Genomic DNA, 20,524 nt, shown 5'->3' on the forward strand with positions numbered 1-20,524 from the left:
CAAAGGACCAGTTAAACACAACACGTGTGATCGGGTTAGGGTTAAGTGTGTTACTTTGTTGTGAGTCGGAGCAGAGACAAAAAATCGCGCTGAGCCGTGGATGCACTCCGAAATACTGGCCGCTATGAAAACCAGAGACAAAAAATGCTCTGAGTTTCGTAAAAGTCAGTCAAAGCTTACTAAAAGCACGAGCAGTGAACTCCAAGCCCACGTGACTGAACTCAAACTAGAAAGAAACAGACTAAGAAACGACGTAAACTCCATGATCAAAACTGCAAAAAAGAATTTCATCAATGACAAAACTGAGGAAAACAAAAACAAACCACGTGAACTTTGGAAATTACTCAATAATCAACTAGGATGCAGTAAAAAACTTAAAACCAGATTCTCAAACATAAACATAAAAACTGACAACACGCTCATCACAGACAAGCTGGATGTAGCCAATTACTTAAACATTTTCTTCACAAACATAGCCACAACACTGGTAAACAAACTACCCTCCCACTCAGGGCTTTATGGGGTAGAACACATAGTAGCTTTCTACAAAAACCTAGGGGTCCGCAAGGACGACTTCAAGCTGGAAACGGTAACAACAGATGAGGTACTCAATAAACTGAGCGCCCTCCAACCTAACAAGGCCACTGGCCATGACAACATCCCCTCCAAATTCCTCAGAGACTCAGCAGCCGCCATCACACCAATCATCACACACATAATAAACCTCTCCATAAAACAGGGACACGTCCCCAAGGACTTCAAAATTGCGAGGGTGACCCCTCTGCACAAAAAGGGCAGCAAATTAGACCCAGGCAACTACCGCCCTGTTTCTATTCTCACCTCCATCTCGAAAGTCATGGAAAAAATTGTCTACGAACAGGTCGAAAAGTACCTAGCGGAAAAAAATCTAATCTACGAATTCCAATCTGGCTTCAGAACATCCCACTCCACTGACACATGCCTTCTCTATTTGAATGACCACATCAAACAAGAGGTGGACGCAGGCAAATACTGCGGCATGGTCATGCTGGACCTACAAAAGGCCTTTGACACGGTCAATCACTCCATTCTGATTGACAAGCTAAAAGCAATTGGTTTTGATAGTCTATCAGTGAGCTGGATGCAATCCTACCTTGAGGGGAGGGAACAGATGGTGGAGGTAAACGGTACCCTATCCCCCCCCCTCACAGTGAGCTGTGGTGTTCCACAAGGAAGCATACTAGGACCGCTACTGTTCCTAATTTATGCAAATGACATGTCGTCAGCTTGTGACTGCAACTTGTTCCTGTTTGCGGACGACTCAGCCCTGCTGGTCTCTGACAAGAACAAGTTACAGGTTGAAAAAACCCTCAGCTCGGAACTAGGCAGAATCTGCATATGGCTCGCTGATAACAAACTATCATTACACATGGGCAAAACAGAGTCCATTCTCTTCGGTTCAAATAACAAACTCAGCAAGACCGACGGCTTCTCAGTTACAGTGGGTGACAATATTGTCACAAGGAAAGATGAAATTACCTACCTGGGGTCCATCCTAGAGGCTAATCTCTCCTGTGACAAAATGGCATCCAATGTAATAAAAAAAGTCAACCAACGAACTCGATTCTTGTACCGGATCTCCTCTCTGGTAAACAAGAACACCCTGAAGACTCTGGCAGGAGCACTCATTCAGGGGTACTACGACTATGCTTGCACCTCATGGTACCAAAGCACCTCAAAGGCGCTAAAAACAAAATTACAAACATCTCAAAACAAACTGGTCAGACTACTGCTTGACCTTACTCCTAGAACCCACCTCACCCCTGCCCACTTCGACAACCTAGGATGGCTTAGAGTAGACGACAGAGTTCAACAACTTGCAATGGGCCTGGTCTACAAGATACACTACACGACCAAGGTACCCATGTACATGTCAAAATACTTCCCAAAGGTCAGTGAATACCACGATCACAACACCAGAGGGAGCTCCACAAATCATGTCAAACCCAGATTCGGCTCAAATAAGGGACTAAACACGTTTCGCAATTATGCCACATCAATGTGGAACGCCCTACCCAAAGCTGTAAAGGAATGTGGATCACTACCCACTTTCAAAACCTCTCTCAAGGGACACCTACGGGAGACTGCAATTCAACACTGGCCCCTGTAAATATCCTAACCCAATCATTCCAACCCCCTCCAATGTACAGTCATTTACCTAGTATGGTTTTGTCAATAGTTCAATGTACAATTGTGTTTGTTTGTACAGTGTCTCCTCCCCCCCCCCCTCAATGTACAGTGTTACTTGTTTATACAGTATGCCCCCCGCCCCCCCCCCCCCCCCCCAACCACCTCCAATGTAAATTACCCAGTATGGTTGTCAATATCCCAATGTACCCAACCCCCCCCCACCCAACCTCCAATGTACAGTTTCTACGTCAAATGTATATACTCCCTTTTCTTGACTCCTTCTGTATCACAAACAGTACTGTATTTGCAAATCTGGTATGTCATAAATGTATAGATGTAGCAGTACTGACTATCTGTATGTCATGTATGTCATATATGTCTATATGAATTGAAAATGGGGGACCCTGATGGAAACAAGACAAACGTCTTTCTCAGGTCTGCATCCCCTTAACAATTGTATGTATTGAGCCGTACTGTATTGTACCCATTCTGCAATCTGTTAAATAAAGTTTTCATTCATTCATTCATTCATTCATCATGTTGGAGACAATGAAACACGGAGTCTCTTGCTAACGTCTCTGGAGAACAGAACTATACCGGAGCAAGTGACGTTCTTGTGGAAACAGATCACACTGTGGACAGGACACCACAACACCTGTAAGTACATTATATTTACATTGTTTTCCTCTTGTTGCTCCTTCCTTGCAGCAGCAGCTCGAAAGGAACCTTTGACACAGAACAACATAGTTATCTAGGATGGCTGACAGGACAACATGGTTATCTAGGATGGCTGAATGAATGAAAACTTTATTTAACAGATTGCAGAATGGGTACAATACAGTACGGCTCAATACATACAATTGTTAAGGGGATGCAGACCTGAGAAAGACGTTTGTCTTGTTTCCATCAGGGTCCCCCCTGACAGGACAACATAGTTATCTAGGATGGCTGACAGGACAACATAGTTATCTAGGATGGCTGACAGGACAACATAGTTATCTAGGATGGCTGACAGGACAACATAGTTATCTAGGATGGCTGACAGTAGACGGCAGAGTACAGCAACTCGCAACGGGCCTGGTCTACAAGATCCACTACAGCAGGGGTTCTCAACCTTTCTGCTGCCAAGGCACCCCTGTGTTCAATAAAATATTCCAGGGCACCCCTACATACGATAAAGACTTTTCCGGTACTGTCTTTTTTGCTACAATGATGACAAAAGTGCTTGCTTTCAAAATAATGTTTATTTAAGAAACCGGGAAACACATTTGTGTGTATATGCAGGCTATATGCATTATTATTAACAGGTGTTTCAGGTATAAATGGCTTTGTACTGTTGACATTACACTGCTTGTAGTAGTAAATCAAATAGCATATTTCTTTAAATAAAATTACAGAAAATGATCACTAAAGTGCCATCTGTTGCAGCTGCACACTTTTCCATAAAAATAGCATATCAGGATAAGTGTGACCATTTCTCAAACTGAAAATCATGTATTTTTTTTTTAAATACAGAAAAATATCACTAAAGTGCTATCTGTTGCAGCTGCACTGTTCTCCATAAAAAATTGCATATTTGGATAAGTTTGACCATTTCTCAAAAACAGAAAATCATGTATTTTTTTTAAATACAGAAAAGGATCACCAAGTTACCATTTCTCAACAAATATAAATAAATACAGAAAATAAGCACTCGTTCACTCAGTGGACATTTCTAGCTCAATGCGAGGTCTGCTGCTGCTGGCTAATAATACGGTCACTACGTGGGGAGATCTTTGACAAGGCAACACGCATGTCATCCTCAAGGCTCAACTTGGCCCTATATTTTGTTTTCGGAGCTGTCATGGATGAAAAGCCAGCTTCACACAGATATGTGGTGCTGAATGGTATCAACACCTTAACTGCTGCATCATGAGATACTTGGTACTCAGCACCACTCTGAAACTAGCTCTCCAGGTGGTATCAGATGAGATTTCAATGAGTTCTTCCAAGAGTTTGCATATCGCCCCAACAGGTCCACGGAGGACGCCATAGCCCATGTGCTGCACACAGCAGCATCACACCTGGACTAGGGCTGCACGATTTTGGGAAATAATCTAATTGCGATTATTCTGACAGATATTGCGATTGCGATTTGCGATGCGATTATAACATATTTAAAAAAATATGTATTACCCTGTATTATACACTTTTACTATCATGTAGACTATTCTGCTTTGTGTTTACATGTGATGTATTGTATACATGCACATTTATTATGTTCTTGTGTGATGTATCGCACATTTTATTGCTGTGTGATGTATTGCAAATGTTATTGCTGTCATCTTGGCCAGGTCTACCTTGCAAAGGAGATCTTGTATCTCAATGGGACTTCCTGGTTAAATTTTTTTTTTTTTTTTTAAATTGCAGGCTTGGCGATTTGATAATTGCATCATTCCAAATCACGATTTCGATTAAAAAACGATTAATCGTGCAGCCCTAACCTGGACAAGAGGCAGGGGAATTATGTGAGAATGCTGTTCATCGACTACAGCTCAGCATTCAATACCATAGTCCCCTCCAAACTCATAGCCAAGCTCAGGGACCTGGGCTTGAACTATGACCTCTGCCAGTGGGTCTTGGACTTCCTGACGGGCAGACCCCAGGTGGTAAGAGCAGGCAACTGCACCTCCTCATCCATCACGCTCAACATAGGGGCCCCCCAGGGCTGTGTTCTGAGCCCCCTCCTCTACTCCCTGTACACACATGACTGCGTGGCACAGCGGAACAACAACACAATCATCAAATTTGCTGATGACACAGTAGTGGTGGGCCTGATCTCTGCCAACGACGAGAGGGCCTACCTGGAAGAGGTAGAGAATCTGTCACAGTGGTGTCAGGAGAACTGCCTCTCCCTGAACGTCAGCAAAACAAAAGAGATGATTGTGGACTTCAGGAGGTCGGGGGTCAAGGACTATAGCCCCCTCAGCATCGACGGGGCACCGGTTGAGAGAGTGAACAGTTTCAAGTACCTCGGAGCCCACATATCCGAGGACTTGACATGGACCACACACATTGACAGTGTTGTGAAGAAGGCACGACAACGCCTCTACTTCCTCAGGCGCCTAAGGAAGTTCCAAGTCAGTCAGAAGATCCTTAGGAACTTCTACTCATGTACAATAGAGAGCATCCTGACTGGCAACATCACCTCCTGGTTTGGGAATAGCACTGCACAAGACCGTAGCAGACTACAAAGAGTGACACGTTCAGCCGAACGCACAATTGGAGGGGGGCTTCCCACCCTCCAGAACATTTACAACAAGCGGTGCAGGGGGAAGGCGAAGAGAATCATCAAGGACTCCAGCCACCCGTACAACTGCCTCTTTGAACTGCTGCGGTCAGGCAAGCGATACCGGAGTCTTAAGGCAAGCACAGAGACTCAGAAGAAGCTTCTATCCCCAGGCCATCAGGCTGCTAAACGAACAATAAACACTATGCAACAACCATCAAATGCACACAGCACACACACCCACACGCACACAAGAAACTTGAAACTTGAAAACTTGAGTTTGGATGGAGATGTGTCAGGAAGCTTTGTCTCATTGTTGTCTGTTGTTCTGTTTAGAGTTGTTCCGATACCGATACCAGTATCGGAAAAGCCGCCGATACTGGCTAAAATGCTGGTATCGGTATCGGCGAGTACCCTCTAATGCTGCGCTCCGATACCATATGACGTAATTTATCAACAGCACTGTGGTCTGTTGAGTAAGCATTATAAAACAAACGGGTGCTTAATCGATTAAAGTGTCAATGCCATTTGTCATTTTAACAGCAGATACTTTCTTAAATGTCATCGTCCCGACAGAGCGGTGTTGACGTGGAGCTCATGGGTTCGCTTGGTGGCTGGTGTTATTAGCATTGAACAGCTAACCGAAAGCTAGCTTTAACATTACCTTGGCTAAAGTTGGGGCTATTCATATAATCCAGCAATAATGGCTGCAGACCTGCAAGCAAAGTACAGCAAGTTGGCAAAGGAGTATTCGTTAAATCACTGTCACCAGTAACGTTACAGTCTTTTCATATACCGGCAGCTCATCATGCTATGCTAACTTAGCTCACGTCGACGTCGTCATTGAGACCACCTCGCGTACACAATTAATGACATGTTGCGGACAGCCATATCGGTGACAATGTTTAGCTTTTAGTGCCAAATGATAAGAGTCTGAGGCGGAGTCTCAAAAGAGAATGTTGAATATTTATTGTGCAAAAATCACAACAGATCCGACTGCTACTGAAACGGAGCCTTGTAGACAGACTGAGTAGGGTATATCTGCAGAGCCAGTGGGTAGCGAGTGCAGCAACGTATAATGTCCGTGTGGATCATTGGAGTAGGGTATATCTGCAGTGCTGAAGCCCCATACTCATTGATTAATGATACTAATACAAATCTATACAATCACCTGTTGTTGAATAAATACCATTACTTTCTAGTTATTACTAAAAAACAGTATATATAAAACAGTATTTGTTAAAAAAAAAAAAAAAAAAGTATATTTATAAAAAATTTATATAATATCATTTTATTTTTATTTTATTTTTTTATGTATGCAGTGGCACTGGTATCGGATAAGTATCGGTATCGGCCGATACCCAAAGCTTAGGTATCGGAATCGGATCGGAAAGGAAAAAATGGTATCGGAACATCTCTAGTTCTGTTCCCTGTTGAGAACCGCTGCACTACAGCACACAGGTGTTGTGTTGCTTCACACTGTAACTAATACCTGAGTCCTCTGCTGTGGTTGTGAGGATCTGTATTAGCTTCTCCGTAGCTCCATGACACACACTGTGTTCTTCTTGCCTCTCTCTCTCGTACACTACTCTGTACACTGTAGTGTGCTATAATGCACACACGTTCACATAACACCACATCTCCCTTTCTACAAGCAATGGGTAGACTGCCATTGATTCCCCAGGGGGGGGGTTGTACATTGGAGGGGGTTGGGTTTGGACATTTACAGGGGCCAGTTTTGAATTGCAGTCGCAAGCTTGTGAACAAACAATTGATTATGCACTAAAAACTCAACTATTTGAGGGCAAAGAGGATTTTGACCAAATGTGGTGAGTTTTTCCGAAAAGATTAGAAGAGAGTCATTGCCTCCAGGCGGGTCGTGCCCGCTTTTGAAGTGAACCAGTCCTGACTCTGTATACAGTCCCTGTTAGCATGCTGGTGGCTAGCTGACTGTAGGTTAGCATGCTCGTGGCTAGCTGACTGGAGGTTAGCATGCTGGTGGCTAGCTGACTGGAGGTTAGCATGCTGGTGGCTAGCTGACTGGAGGTTAGCATGCTGGTGGCTAGCTGACTGGAGGTTAGCATGCTGGTGGCTAGCTGACTGTAGGTTAGCATGCTGGTGGCTAGCTGACTGGAGGTTAGCATGCTGGGGGCTAGCTGACTGGAGGTTATCATGCTGGTGGCTAGCTGACTGGAGGTTAGCATGCTGGTGGCTAGCTGACTGGAGGTTAGCATGCTGGTGGCTAGCTGACTGTAGGTTAGCATGCTGGTGGCTAGCTGACTGGAGGCTAGCATGCTGGTGGCTAGCTGACTGGAGGTTAGCATGCTGGTGGCTAGCTGACTGGAGGTTAGCATGCTGGTGGCTAGCTGACTGGAGGTTAGCAGGCTGGTGGCTAGCTGACTGGAGGTTAGCATGCTGGTGGCTAGCTGACTGGAGGTTAGCATGCTGGTGGCTAGCTGACTGGAGGTTAGCAGGCTGGTGGCTAGCTGACTGGAGGTTAGCATGCTGGTGGCTAGCTGACTGGAGGTTAGCATGCTGGAGGTTAGCATGCTGGAGGTTAGCATGCTGGTGGCTAGCTGACTGGAGGTTAGCATGCTGGTGGCTAGCTGACTGGAGGTTAGCAGGCTAGCTGACTGGAGGTTAGCATGCTGGTGGCTAGCTGACTGGAGGTTAGCATGTTGGTGGCTAGCTGACTGGAGGTTAGCATGCTGGTGGCTAGCTGACTGGAGGTTAGCATGCTGGTGGCTAGCTGACTGGAGGTTAGCATGCTGGTGGCTAGCTGACTGGAGGTTAGCATGCTGGTGGCTAGCTGACTGGAGGTTAGCAGACTGAAGGCGAGCATGTTTGTGGCTAATAGGTCAGTGGTTAGCATGTTGTTAGCTAGCTAGCAGGGTACTGTGAGGCAGGCAGGTCGACTGGAGGTCCTGGACAAGGAGACAGGCAGAGGTTTAGGACATGGCAAACAGAACAGAACAGAATAGAATATTCAAAATAGCAGGGTTAAGGCTGGAGTCGCCACTAACGTGTAGTTAAGTCGAACGACCAATTGAAAATGGGGGACCCTGATGTAAACAAGACAAAAGTCTTTCTCTGGTCTGCAACAATTGTGTGTATTGAGCCGTACTGTGTTGTACCCATTCTGCAATCTGTTAATAAAGTTTTCAATCAAAATCCTATGCTGCCTGGCCACGCCCCCCACTAAATGTATTGACAGAAGATTATGACAGAGGAGGTGCCGGATCCGATCAAATAGGTGCCGGTCCCAATCTGGCAGGTCCTGGCACAATTTAAGTCCTGCATTTATGTAATCGGCTTTGAATAAAAGCATGCCAACTAATTGGCCTACAGTTCTCATTCTTTTCCCCTCCATACTGTGATGTGATGGTGGATAGAAGCCTCTATATATGTCCTGGCTGACCAGTCAGTTCCAGACTCTACAGTATGGGCTCTCTGTGACCATCTGCATTTATCCTTGTAGCAAAACTCCAGTTCCAGTAGAAGACGTCCAAGATCACACCTGCTAGAATGAAGGAGGAATCAGACCAGCAGTACCTCTGTAAGTCAGAACAAGACCTCCTACTGAAGATACTTTAGTTTACTCTCCAGACCCAGGAGTAAATAAAGACTAGTATGTTGAGTTGTGTTTCCCTCTGTCCCAGATCCACCCAGAGACCTACTGATTGTTAAAGAAGAAGATCAGGACGTGCTAGAGCCGCCCAAGGAGACTTCCTTTGAGATGAAGGAGGAGCCCACAGACCACCAGGAGATCAGTATGTTGTTTCTTTCTCTTATCTTGATTTTGTCTTCTCCTTCCTCTGCTCCAGCATGTTTGTATGTCTCAGTCTTTGTCGCCATTGCTTTCTCTCCTCTCATTCTTTAATTTGATCAAACTCAGCCTAACTCTTTGGAGCACTTTATTCTGGTATCTCTTTTATAAATGGAACAGCTTTGTCCTGTTGCCCTGCTGGATTGAATAGCAACCAGGAGAACTAAGCTGATAGAAGCTTTCTACGCTCTGTTTGGTGTAAACAGTGGCGCCGCTAGCTCAACGGCTAGTGACGTCACTGGCGCGCCGGCTGTTGTGGAGGGGGGGGGGGGGCATCCGTGGGGGGGCGGGGACGCTCTCTCATTGACGGAACACAGTGTGAGAAGAGCATTTATGCAGGTGAACACCAGAAAGGCTGCTGGCCCAGATGGAATAACAGGACGCATACTTAAGTCCTGTGCTAACCAGCTAGCCCCCGTGTTCACCACCATATTTAATCGATCCCTGGCGCAGGGCTCGAGACTAACGATGTCCCGTCGTCCCGGGGACGATCAAATATTGATTTGGGACGAACAGAAATCTTTGCTGGGACGCAACCGGGACGGAGAGGATTTTTTTTTTCACAGGAAATGTCAATTGGCCGACTGTCAGTGCGCGCATATATTGCTGTCAAATGGTGAATGTCTCGTGCTGACTAAGTTCACTGAAGTCTAAACGTAGCGTGATTTGCCAAATCCAATGACTATCTCCGCCTCCCAACGCAGCGATACACTAATCCAGCATCAAGTTCCTACCCACCTCTCATCAGCCAGTCGCGCTGCAGCAGCGTCACACCCCAAATTAATCTTGCATCGAAAAAGAAAAACAGGTGAGGGAAATCTCTCTTACCTAGGCTTTCTCCACTGGTATTTAACCCTGGTTGACACAGTGAATGACAGCTGGTAATTGACAGTCGCACGGCACGAGACCACTGTACAAGAACCGCGGAAAGATCAGAATGTTATAAAAAAAAAAAAAACGCGCGCTATACTGTGGCATCCTCTCAGTGACGAGAGCACCGCAAACATGCTGCGCTATTTGAAGAGGATAAACACAGACCCAAAATGACCAACAGGGAACTGCATCCAGCAATACTACCCCTGAGTCTAAGGTGAGGACACATTTAAATCACAGAAGTGTAATGTTAGTCTATTGGAACTGTATACAGTTATCGACGCGTTCTAGTTATAGCTGCTTATTGCTAGCTAACGTTACTGACTAACGTATCAGACTGCCACTGATTAATCCATAGTTCACACTATTTTATTCTTATTTTTAATATTATTATATTGTTATTCCTATTTTAGTCCTATTGACCTAAATGTTTATTGTTGTTCAATGTGAGCGATACATAGTCTGCTCTGTAGTGCCGAATTTCCCTCGGGATTATTAAAGGATTTCTATTTGATTCTATACTAACGTAATGTTACTACCATTGTGAGTTAATTGGCATAACGTTACATTTATCTAAACGAACGCAGAGAAATAGACGACAGGCTATAGGCAAACTTCACTTCAGCTACACAATTAATCCATATTCAGTGAGGAGGGCCCGCTGGAATTTAGCAGCAATTATCAATATCGACCAGGAGGACAGCGCGATCTAAGGGACATGTTTCATTACTAGTCAAGTGTCATTACTTTAGTTATCAAAGGTGGAATCTCTGGACGCAATGACATTATGTAGTTTAAAGCTAAACTACGTTTTTCTTTCTTGTTAGAAGAGGGATAACTTATTCAGTTAGATTTGATTTGATCTTTATTTATCTCTAACATTTTCAACCATAAACACACATTTGTAATAACAAAAAAAACTAAAACGAAATAAAATACATTTAAATATATTTTCCTATGGAAGGAATAATCAACATGGCTCCAATTGGTTGACTATAACAGCACCGTGACCAAATATCCCTATACTAGCACCTTGTTAAACACTTTTTTTTTATATTTATTTTTAATCATAATTATTCTTGTGAAATCTTTCCACCATGGGAGCCTTTTGACTAAATCAATGTATTCTCCCCTTCTCTGAATGGTGTTTCTTATGGCAATAACAACTATAGACGACAAAACCAAAGTAAAGAAACTACATTTGATTTTTGGGACGGTTACATTCACTTTGGGACGGTTAAAATTGTATTTCGGGACGGTTCTGGGACGGTGGTGAAAAAAGTTAGTCTGGAGCCCTGCCCTGGCGGAGTCAGTGGTCCCTGCCTGCTTCAAGATGTCTACCATTATCCCGGTACCAAAGAAACCCTCCCCAACAGGTCTCAATGACTACAGACCGGTGGCACTCACCTCTGTGGCCATGAAATGTTTTGAGAGGCTGGTCAATGATCACATTTGTGCCTCCCTCCCCAGTGATATGGACCCAATGCAATTTGCATACAGGCCAAACAGGTCCACTGATGATGCGGTCTCCCAAGTACTGCACAGCACCCTCTCTCACCTGGACCGCCAGAAGGGGGGCTATGTGAGACTGTTGTTCATTGACTACAGCTCAGCGTTCAACACCATAGTCCCCACCAGACTGGTGGACAAGCTGATCGAGCTGGGTCTGAGCTCCGCTCTGAGCGCCTGGATACTGGACTTTCTGAGCGAAAGGCCCCAGGCGGTCAGGGTGGGGGGTCAGACCTCCAACACCATCACCCTGAGCATCGGGTCCCCCCAGCGCTGTGTTCTGAGCCCCCTGCTGTACTCACTATACACACATGACTGTGTGGCCAAGTTCAGCTCCAACTCCATAGTGAAGTTTGCGGACGACACAGTGGTGGTGGGGCTGATCTCGGACAACGACGAGAAGGCCTACCGGGAGTAGGTTGAGGTACTGGAACGCTGGTGCCAGGACAACAGCCTGCTCCTGAACATTGGTAAAACCAAGGAACTGATCGTGGATTTTAGGAGAAGACCGCAGGAGACACACACACCACTGAGGATAAACGGGGCTATCGTGGACAGGGTGAGCAGCTTTTTTTTTTTTTTTTAAACTTTGACCAGTCACCTGGTTCTTTTTAGCGTTTATCGCTTTTTCTTCGCATTCATACTTGGTCAAGTTCGACCGACAGAAGCAGGCTGAAAGGGTTCAGATGGGGGGGGAAAGACACTCTGGGAAAGGCACGGCTGCCGTCCGGGATTCGAACGCGCTCAGCCCCAGATCCGCGCGAGCGCGGTTGTCCACGGCGCTGAAATAGCACTCGCGGTACGTGGTGAGCTACTGGAGCTCCCCAGGGTGAGCAGCTTTAAGTACCTGGGGGTCCACATCTCAGAGGATCTGACATGGACAACACACATAGACTCAGTCGTAAAGAAGGCGAAGCAACGCCTCTATCACCTGAGACAATTAAGGAAGTTCAGAGTATCTGGGAAGATACTCCAGTCCTTCTACTCCGGAGCTGTAGAGAGCATCTTGACTGGAAACATCACTGCCTAGTATGGAAACAGCATGGCACAGGACAAGAAGGCCTTACAGAGAGTGGTGCGCTCAGCCGAGCGTACCACGGGTATTGCACTACCACCCCTGCAGGTCCTATACAACAAGAGGTGCAAATCCAGAGCCTGCAGGATAATGAAAGACCCCCACCACCCCAACAACAGCCTGTTCATGCTGCTGAGGGCATGCCTGAGGGCATGCCTGCGAACTCCAGCTACTAGGACAGAGAGACTTTGGCTCAGCTTCTTCCCCCAGGCCATCAGAGCCTTGAACACTGAACTCTCCACACACAAGCACACATGAGCACACACACGACACATACACTGTACACGCCAGGGTTTCCGTTAGACTTTTTTTTTGCCGGTCTCAGTGTCCTGCGAGATTTCAATCTGCCGGACAAATGGGAGAAATTCCTGTCAGAGTTTATTGAGCTTAAAAACAATTGATAGGCAGACTATATAAAGAATGACATCCTCAAGGCATGTAGATTTATAATATTTTAACTTAAAACTAGGCTACTTTTGCGTATACAGTCATTATATTCCAAATAAAATAAGTCCCTCGAGACTCCGTGCTGCTGCCGACTTGAAATCAAATAGGTATCTGTGGGCAGTCGGCCCGACATTAATAAACAGCTGATTGTTCTTGGATTTAGCCGGCAGGCGAAGATTTGTGAGTTTTGTTAAAGTTATTCAACACAAGACGTTTTTGTTGCAGACGTTCATCCAACAGTGAAGTGGTGATTCCATCCTGATTTACTCAAATTAATTGGCTGCTGGTTTATGAGTGTTTTCGGTATGCTTTAGTGTCATGACATTAATGTTTTAGTCTGTGGGCATGTAATTGTTGCTGTCGTTAGCCGCAGAGCTATGTCGTTATTGCATTGTGCATTTTTTGTCATAATGTAGCATTTGTGTGTGTAACGTAGGTAGCGTGTGTGTGTGTGATTTGTATTAATTATAGGGATGTCCCGATCCGATCACGTGATTTCCAGAAGATCGGGATTGGCAAAAAAAGAAATAAAAAAATCTGCAAATTTTTTTTATTTAATTTTTTAATTTTAATTTTTTTATTCAACAAACATGACCATGTTCACGTCTTAAACTCATACTGAGGCCTTAGTTTTGGTTTTAAATTGCATATCATCATTCATTTATTTATTGTCACACAGAGCAGAAGAATTTTGCCAAAACAAACCAATAGTCCAGCTGCAGAACGGCAGACCAGCCACACTCTCAGACCCAAATTAAAATTATATATATTTTTTAATCCCAATTTCTCACATTACATTCACCCTGAATGTTGACGTTATCCAGGTAAAAAGTTAACTTCATAAATCATTTGATGTATAATTAAATCAAAGGTAATGCGTTTGGGTCTGAGAGTGTGGCTGGCCTGCCGTTCTGCAGCTGGATACTATTGGTTTGTTTTGGCAAAATTCTTCTGCTCTGTGTGACAATAAATAAATGAATGATGATATGCAATTTAAAACCAAAACTAAGGCCTCAGTATGAGTTTAAGACGTGAACATGGTCATGTTTGTTGAAAAAAATAAAAAATAAAATGTATTTATTTTTTGATCGGATCGGGAAATATCGGTATCGGTAGATACTCAAAATCACATGATCGGGATCGGATCGGGAGCAAAAAAACGTGATCGGGACATCCCTAATTAATTATATCAAGCGAAGAACTGAGAAATTTGGCAGAGAGAGATGGCAACATTATCTTGGGGTTCACTGGAATCTCTCCGCCTCCCAACGAAGCGATAAACGAATCCCAATAGTATGCAACTGCAGAGCCGCAGAGCAGCCACCCACCCAGCGGCTGAATTGCCAATGGCTGAATTGGAGTATTGCACTGTGCGGGCACAGCTGTCTGCTCTGCGGCTCTGCAGTTGCATGCTTCTCGCAAATCCAGCATCCAGCTCCCGCTGCCTAACCCAAATTAATTTCGACATCGCTTCACCAATAGTCGTTATCAGAACACTACACACATATCATAATGTTCACAGCAAACTGTAGTTGATCACCAGGTATGTTTTATTAACGTAGGTTGAATAATTCATATAAGAAAAACGATAGGGAAATCTCTCTTACCTTTCTCCACTGGTTAAAAATGCCAAGAACTGAAATTGAAACTTGCTGTGCGCCGCACGTGATATGATATAGGAACACACATCGTTGTCATTATTAGACCTGCTTGGTGAAGCAACAATGAAACAAATGTAACTATTTTAATACAATTCAAATTGTGCTTAGAGGGAATTATTTTCACCGGACATTATGACCGGAGAGATTTAAATATGTCGAACTTCAACAGATTTTCCCGGTCAAGAACCGGTAATTACCGGACAACGGAAACCCTGGTACACGCTCACACACTAGCAGCCACTTTAACATGAGCAAACACACACTCATGCTGCACACGCTCACACTTATGGTCACTTTACAAAAGGAAAGGTCACTTTAAGACTAGTATAGTATAACTTGAGATTGTATAATATAGCATTGTATAGCATTGTACATAAAGACCCAGTGCCTCATCCGTAGCTAACAGTGTATTGCACTACCACAGGACCTAGCATGTCCTACCATGCTCTGTAAATAACTCATGTACATATACCGATATGCCCTACTTTGTTTACTTGTTTTATTGCACAATGTCATTCTATTGGATTCTATTATATATTACTATTGTATTATGCACATCGTTGCGGGCAAGACCCCCCTTTTTTATTGTATACTTGTATGCCGTGACAAATAAAACTCTTGACTTGACTTGAAGGGGTCCCAACTGTGATGTATTATTAAGCCTTAGCTAAAGGGGTCAGTGGTCTTGTTTAACCTAAATAAATGTAATGGAGGAAAAGGAAGTATGTTTGATTTTAAATAAAGTTCATAAATATAATAATTTGTAAAATAATACTGTAAATACTGGAGGATTTCCTTAGTTGCTGTCTCCCTCTGCCCAAGATCTACCTCCAACTTCCTATCAATCATGAAAGAAGAGGCTCAGGACTCAATTACATCCTGTTTTAGATTTTGTATAAAGATTAAAAATAAATCTGTAATTACAGAAGAAATCAGAAAGTGGGCAAATACTTTTTCATGCCACTGTAAAAACACTGTAAAAAGTTTCTGTCTCCCTCTGTTCCAGATCCACCCAGTGACCTACTGATGATTAAAATAGAGGAGGTTCAGGACACGCTAGACCCACCCACGGATATGTCCACTGGGCTGAAGGAGGAGCCCACAGACCACCAGGAGACCAGTATGTTACTTTTCTTGTCTTTCTTTTCTCTTGTTGTCCTTCCTCTGTTGCAGCATAGTTGTATGTCTCTGTGTCCACAGCTTTCCCTCCTCTTTCTTTCCATGAAGCCTCAATCTATTTGTTTCACCACAACAAAGTGTGGTATTTTCACATACATTGTTGAAGAGTCTGATGGATGGAAAGTAAACTAAATGGCCATGTGTTTCATTACTCTCTATGACTGTCTTGCACTAGCTGGTAGCCCCTCCTGTATATGGCTGGTCCCTGGTCAAATACAGTTCGGAATTAATCCATAGGGAAATCTTTAGGTCCAGAGATTGAAGAGACCTACTGATTATTAAAAAAAGAAGATCTGTAATTACAGAAGAAATCAGAAAGTGGGCAAATACTTTTTCATGGCACTGTAAATACTTAGTTTCTGTCTCCCTCTGTTCCAGATCCACCCAGTGACCTACTGATGATTAAAATAGAGGAGGTTCAGGACACGCTAGACCCCCCCACGGATATGTCCACTGGGCTGAAGGAGGAGCCCACAGACCATCAGGAGACCAGTATGTTACTTTTCTTTTTCTTTTTCTTGTCTTTCTTTCTTTTTCTTAGACATCTTAAAGGGGAACTATCTTATAAATGGCCTTTTTAAGGAAGTTCCAAGTCAGTCAGAAGATCCTTAGGAACTTCTACTCATGTACAATAGAGAGCATCCTGACCGGCAACATCACCTCCTGGTTTGGGAATAGCACTGCACAAGACCGTAGCAGACTACAAAGAGTGACACGTTCAGCCGAACGCACAATTAGAGGGGGGCTTCCCACCCTCCAGAACATTTACAACAAGCGGTGCAAGGGGAAGGCTAAGAGAATTATTAAGGACTCGAGCCACCCGAACAACTGCCTCTTTGAACTGCTGCCGTCAGGCAAGCGATACCGGAGTCTTATGGCGAGCACAGAAAGACTCAGAAGGAGCTTCTATCCCCAGGCCATCAGGCTGCTAAACGAACAATAATCGCTAAACGAACAATAATCACTATGCAACAACCATCAAATGCACACAGCACACACACCCACACGCACACACTCACTCAAACAAACAACACACTGCAGCACCCACTCTCCACACTTTAGATCACACAAACACACTTACACTTTATATTTATTGATAAAGGATTTGCACTACAACTCGTAAACCTACTGTGAATTGTACCTAAACTGCACCTCGTCCATTTATGCCTTGCACTATATAGTATTGTATATTAGTACACTGCGCAGTATTGTATATTGTATGGTAACTACGTCTACGAACATTGTACATATGTCTAAACTGAACACTGTGACCTCTTTTTTTACTTCTAATTTTTACTATGTTTTTATTTCATACTTATCTTGTCATGCACAGTCTCTGGAGCGCAACAGTAAGAAGCATTTTGTACAAAAGTATTCTGTACTTCTGTATGACAACTATTAAAGAAACTTGAAACTTGAAACTTTTTGAGTGTTTAGCATTGTTTCCTAGCTATGTGAACTTATATTAATATGATCTATGTCTCAAAATTCTCATATTGGCGCATTCTTCCAATTCTCCTCTCACAATATTCACCCTCACTGAACTGAGTCGTTTGAAAATGTGCCTATATGTGATGTCATATAGTCACTGCTGCATGTTAATGTTCAGGTGAAGACGACGCTCCGCAGTGGTTTAGGAGCCCAGGCTCAAAACAGCTCGAGAACTTGAGGTAGAAAAATGCTGTTTTTGAGGACTTGATTAGAAATACAAAACAATGAATAAAAAAAAATATATATATTACAGAGGTGTTCCATAGACTCACAGGAATTGTGTAAAAGTGCCCAAATAGTGAAAGAAATAGTAAAATAGTTCCCCTTTAAGTCTCTAGATGTGAGGGTAATAATTTACCCATGCGAATTCATAAAAATTAATATCATTTTTATTCTGTCACCTATTGATTAAGGCTGTAGGGTAGACGTCTGCAGGGGCCTGCCATGTCTGCCCCAGCCCGGCCCAAGCCTGTAGCCTTCGGGCCCGGCCCTACCCTAGCCCCAAAAGTTAAGCAATTATTCGGCCCTAGCCCGACTTAAGCCTGAGGCCAATATTACAATGTGATGACAGACATCACACACACACACGCTACCTACGTTACACACACAAATGCTACATTACGACAAAAAATGCACAATGCAATAACGACATAGCTCTGCGGCTAACGACAGCAACAATTACATGCCCACAGACTAAAACATTAATGTCATGACACTAAAGCATACCGAAAACACTCATAAACCAGCAGCCAATTAATTTGAGTAAATCAGGATGGACTCACCACTTCACTGTTGGATGAACGTCGGCAACAAAAACTTCTTGTGTTGAATAACTTTAACAAAACTCTCAAATCTTCGCCTACCGGCTAAATCCAAGAACAATCAAACAAAACTTTTTACAGTTTATTCCACTCTGCTGTACATTCGCGGGCGCTCTGTTCTCCTCTCCTCCAGCGTTCTCCCTGCAGTGCTGAAATATCGCTCGCTGGAGCTGCTGCTTGCGGGTATACTCAACACATAGCACGCAAGTCTAGCTAGCAAATGCAGCTTCTCCATTTCCGACACGCACGCTCTCAGCGCTCTAGCTTGTTGCTTTGATGGAAACACGACTCGAGGGCCTGATTGTGTGTGTGCACGCACGACTCACGTGTGTAAAATGAAGCGAGAGAAATAAAAGGAGCCGGAGCCCTACCCAAACCCCATCTATGCATAAATAAATCGGCCCGGCCCTAATCTGTCCATGGTGTCGGGGGCCCCTTCGGGCTTGCAGACCTCTACTGTAGGGTCCTTGTCTATACAACACAGGTATGTTGATTATATCACATGTATAGTGATTATAGATAGTACCCTTGCTCTTCAAAATATCAGTCCAAAGCACATGCAATATATATATATTTAAAAAAAAATAGTGGCGTTAAAAGAATTGTGCGTTATTTAACTTTTAACTTTGACAGCCTTAGTAGCAACACTTGTAAAACTGACAAACAAATTCCACAGTACAGTCTAGGGCTGCTCGATTATGACACAATTCATAATCACGATAATTCTTATTGATATTGAAATCATGATTATTAAACACGTTTACTTATTGATTTGAGAACATCAAAGGGCTTGACAACTTACTTTTCATGTGACTGCTTGGAAAGACAGCTGAGGGAATAGACCCCATCGGGGGCTGGCATGGGTTAACACCCCATTATAGGAGGGGATGTAGATGGTACTGAGGCCAGCATGCTGGTCAGAGAGAAGAGCTGTGGGCAAAAGGCTAGAGTTAAATGATCTAGGGAAAATGAAAGGAAAGAATGGGAGACAGTTAACAGGGATCTGAAAATTGTGTTCGATGGACTTAAAGGAGCAGTGGTAAATAAATTGGAGAAGAGGGGAGACATTATTTATGAATATGGTGCTGAAAGATTTGGAATCATTGAGAGAAAGAGGGTGGAGAGATGGCAGTCAGTTAGGTCCAGGCGGCAGAAAGAAATGGAGAAATTGGTGAAGGCGAGGAGACGGCTAAGAAAGCAGTGGAGAGAGGCTTCAGTAGATGAGAAAGAGGGAATGAATGTTTCACAGGAAGAGCTAAGAAATTGGTTAGCAGTACTTGTCTCTCTCTGGTGAAGACGATAAGCAAATTTCACAAAATGTTGGTGTGTTCCTTTTTAAAGGTGTGTTCAGCCAAGGAAAGGGAGCGAAAGCTGTAGTAAGTGGAGTCCCCTACCAGGTTTATACAAGCTGTAGTAAGTGGAGTCCCCTACCAGGTTTATACAAGCTGTAGTAAGTGGAGTCTCCTACCAGGTTTATACAAGCTGTAGTAAGTGGAGTCTCCTACCAGTAAGGCTGAGCCCGAACCCTGTTTTTAGGGTTCGAACGTTCGCCAGGGTTTATCGAACGAACGTTCGAACGTTCGTTTTTTTAAATTTTTACATTTTTTTTTATTAATAATCTTTTTTTTCATTTTTTTTTAATAATAATTTTTTTTTTATTGTATTATTATAGATCCTACGGAGGGCGGCATTGCATAGTCTATTGGTGAAAAACATGTTGTTTACAGTGGTGGCTGTTCATGTAAACATGTAATTAAACAAAGCACTCAGAAGAAAATAAACAAGCTACTGAATCAAATTATGATAAACAATAGCCCTTGCAGTCACGTAAGGGGCTAGATAAACAAATGCATTAGTTTTGTGGCTTTAACGTTATGTAGTTAGTGTTACACGTTCAATAACAGGTATTCACTCTTGGACGACGGGGAGGGGAGCCGGGAGGAGAGGCGCACGCCTCGGCTCAACAGACCCGTCCACCGTCTACCTCGGAACGGCCGGGCTCCCAACACGCCTGCCGCCCGTCCGCCCTACCACCGTTCCGAGGTAGACGGTGGACGGGTCTGTCCACCGTGCGCCTGCTGTTGTTTCCAACGCAACCACCTCCCGCCATGAAGCTCGCGCTCCGTGGCCGAAAAAGGCTGGTATTCATTAATGATCCTTAATCTGCAGGTTCACCTACGGAAACCTTGTTACCGATTACTTCCT

At 43.9% G+C, this 20,524-nt stretch overlaps 1 protein-coding gene across 1 annotated transcript; it reads left to right on the top strand.

The window, feature by feature from the left end:
• Window positions 1–2,701: 2,701 nt before the first annotated feature.
• LOC311238882 (uncharacterized protein) lies at window positions 2,702–18,519 on the top strand (the record flags this gene model as incomplete). The annotated part of the gene is made up of 6 exons (XM_084327081.1): window positions 2,702–2,826; window positions 8,916–8,993; window positions 9,097–9,207; window positions 15,835–15,948; window positions 16,386–16,499; window positions 18,467–18,519. Exons 2-6 carry the CDS (start codon window positions 8,963–8,965, stop codon window positions 18,517–18,519), a joined length of 423 nt encoding a protein of 140 aa, XP_084183207.1. The 5' UTR covers window positions 2,702–2,826; window positions 8,916–8,962.
• Between the last annotated feature and the right edge of the window lie 2,005 nt (window positions 18,520–20,524).

This window comes from Notolepis coatsorum, assembly GCF_963971535.1.
Source record: "Notolepis coatsorum genome assembly, chromosome: 13".
NCBI classification, from domain to species: Eukaryota; Metazoa; Chordata; class Actinopteri; order Aulopiformes; family Paralepididae; genus Notolepis; species Notolepis coatsorum.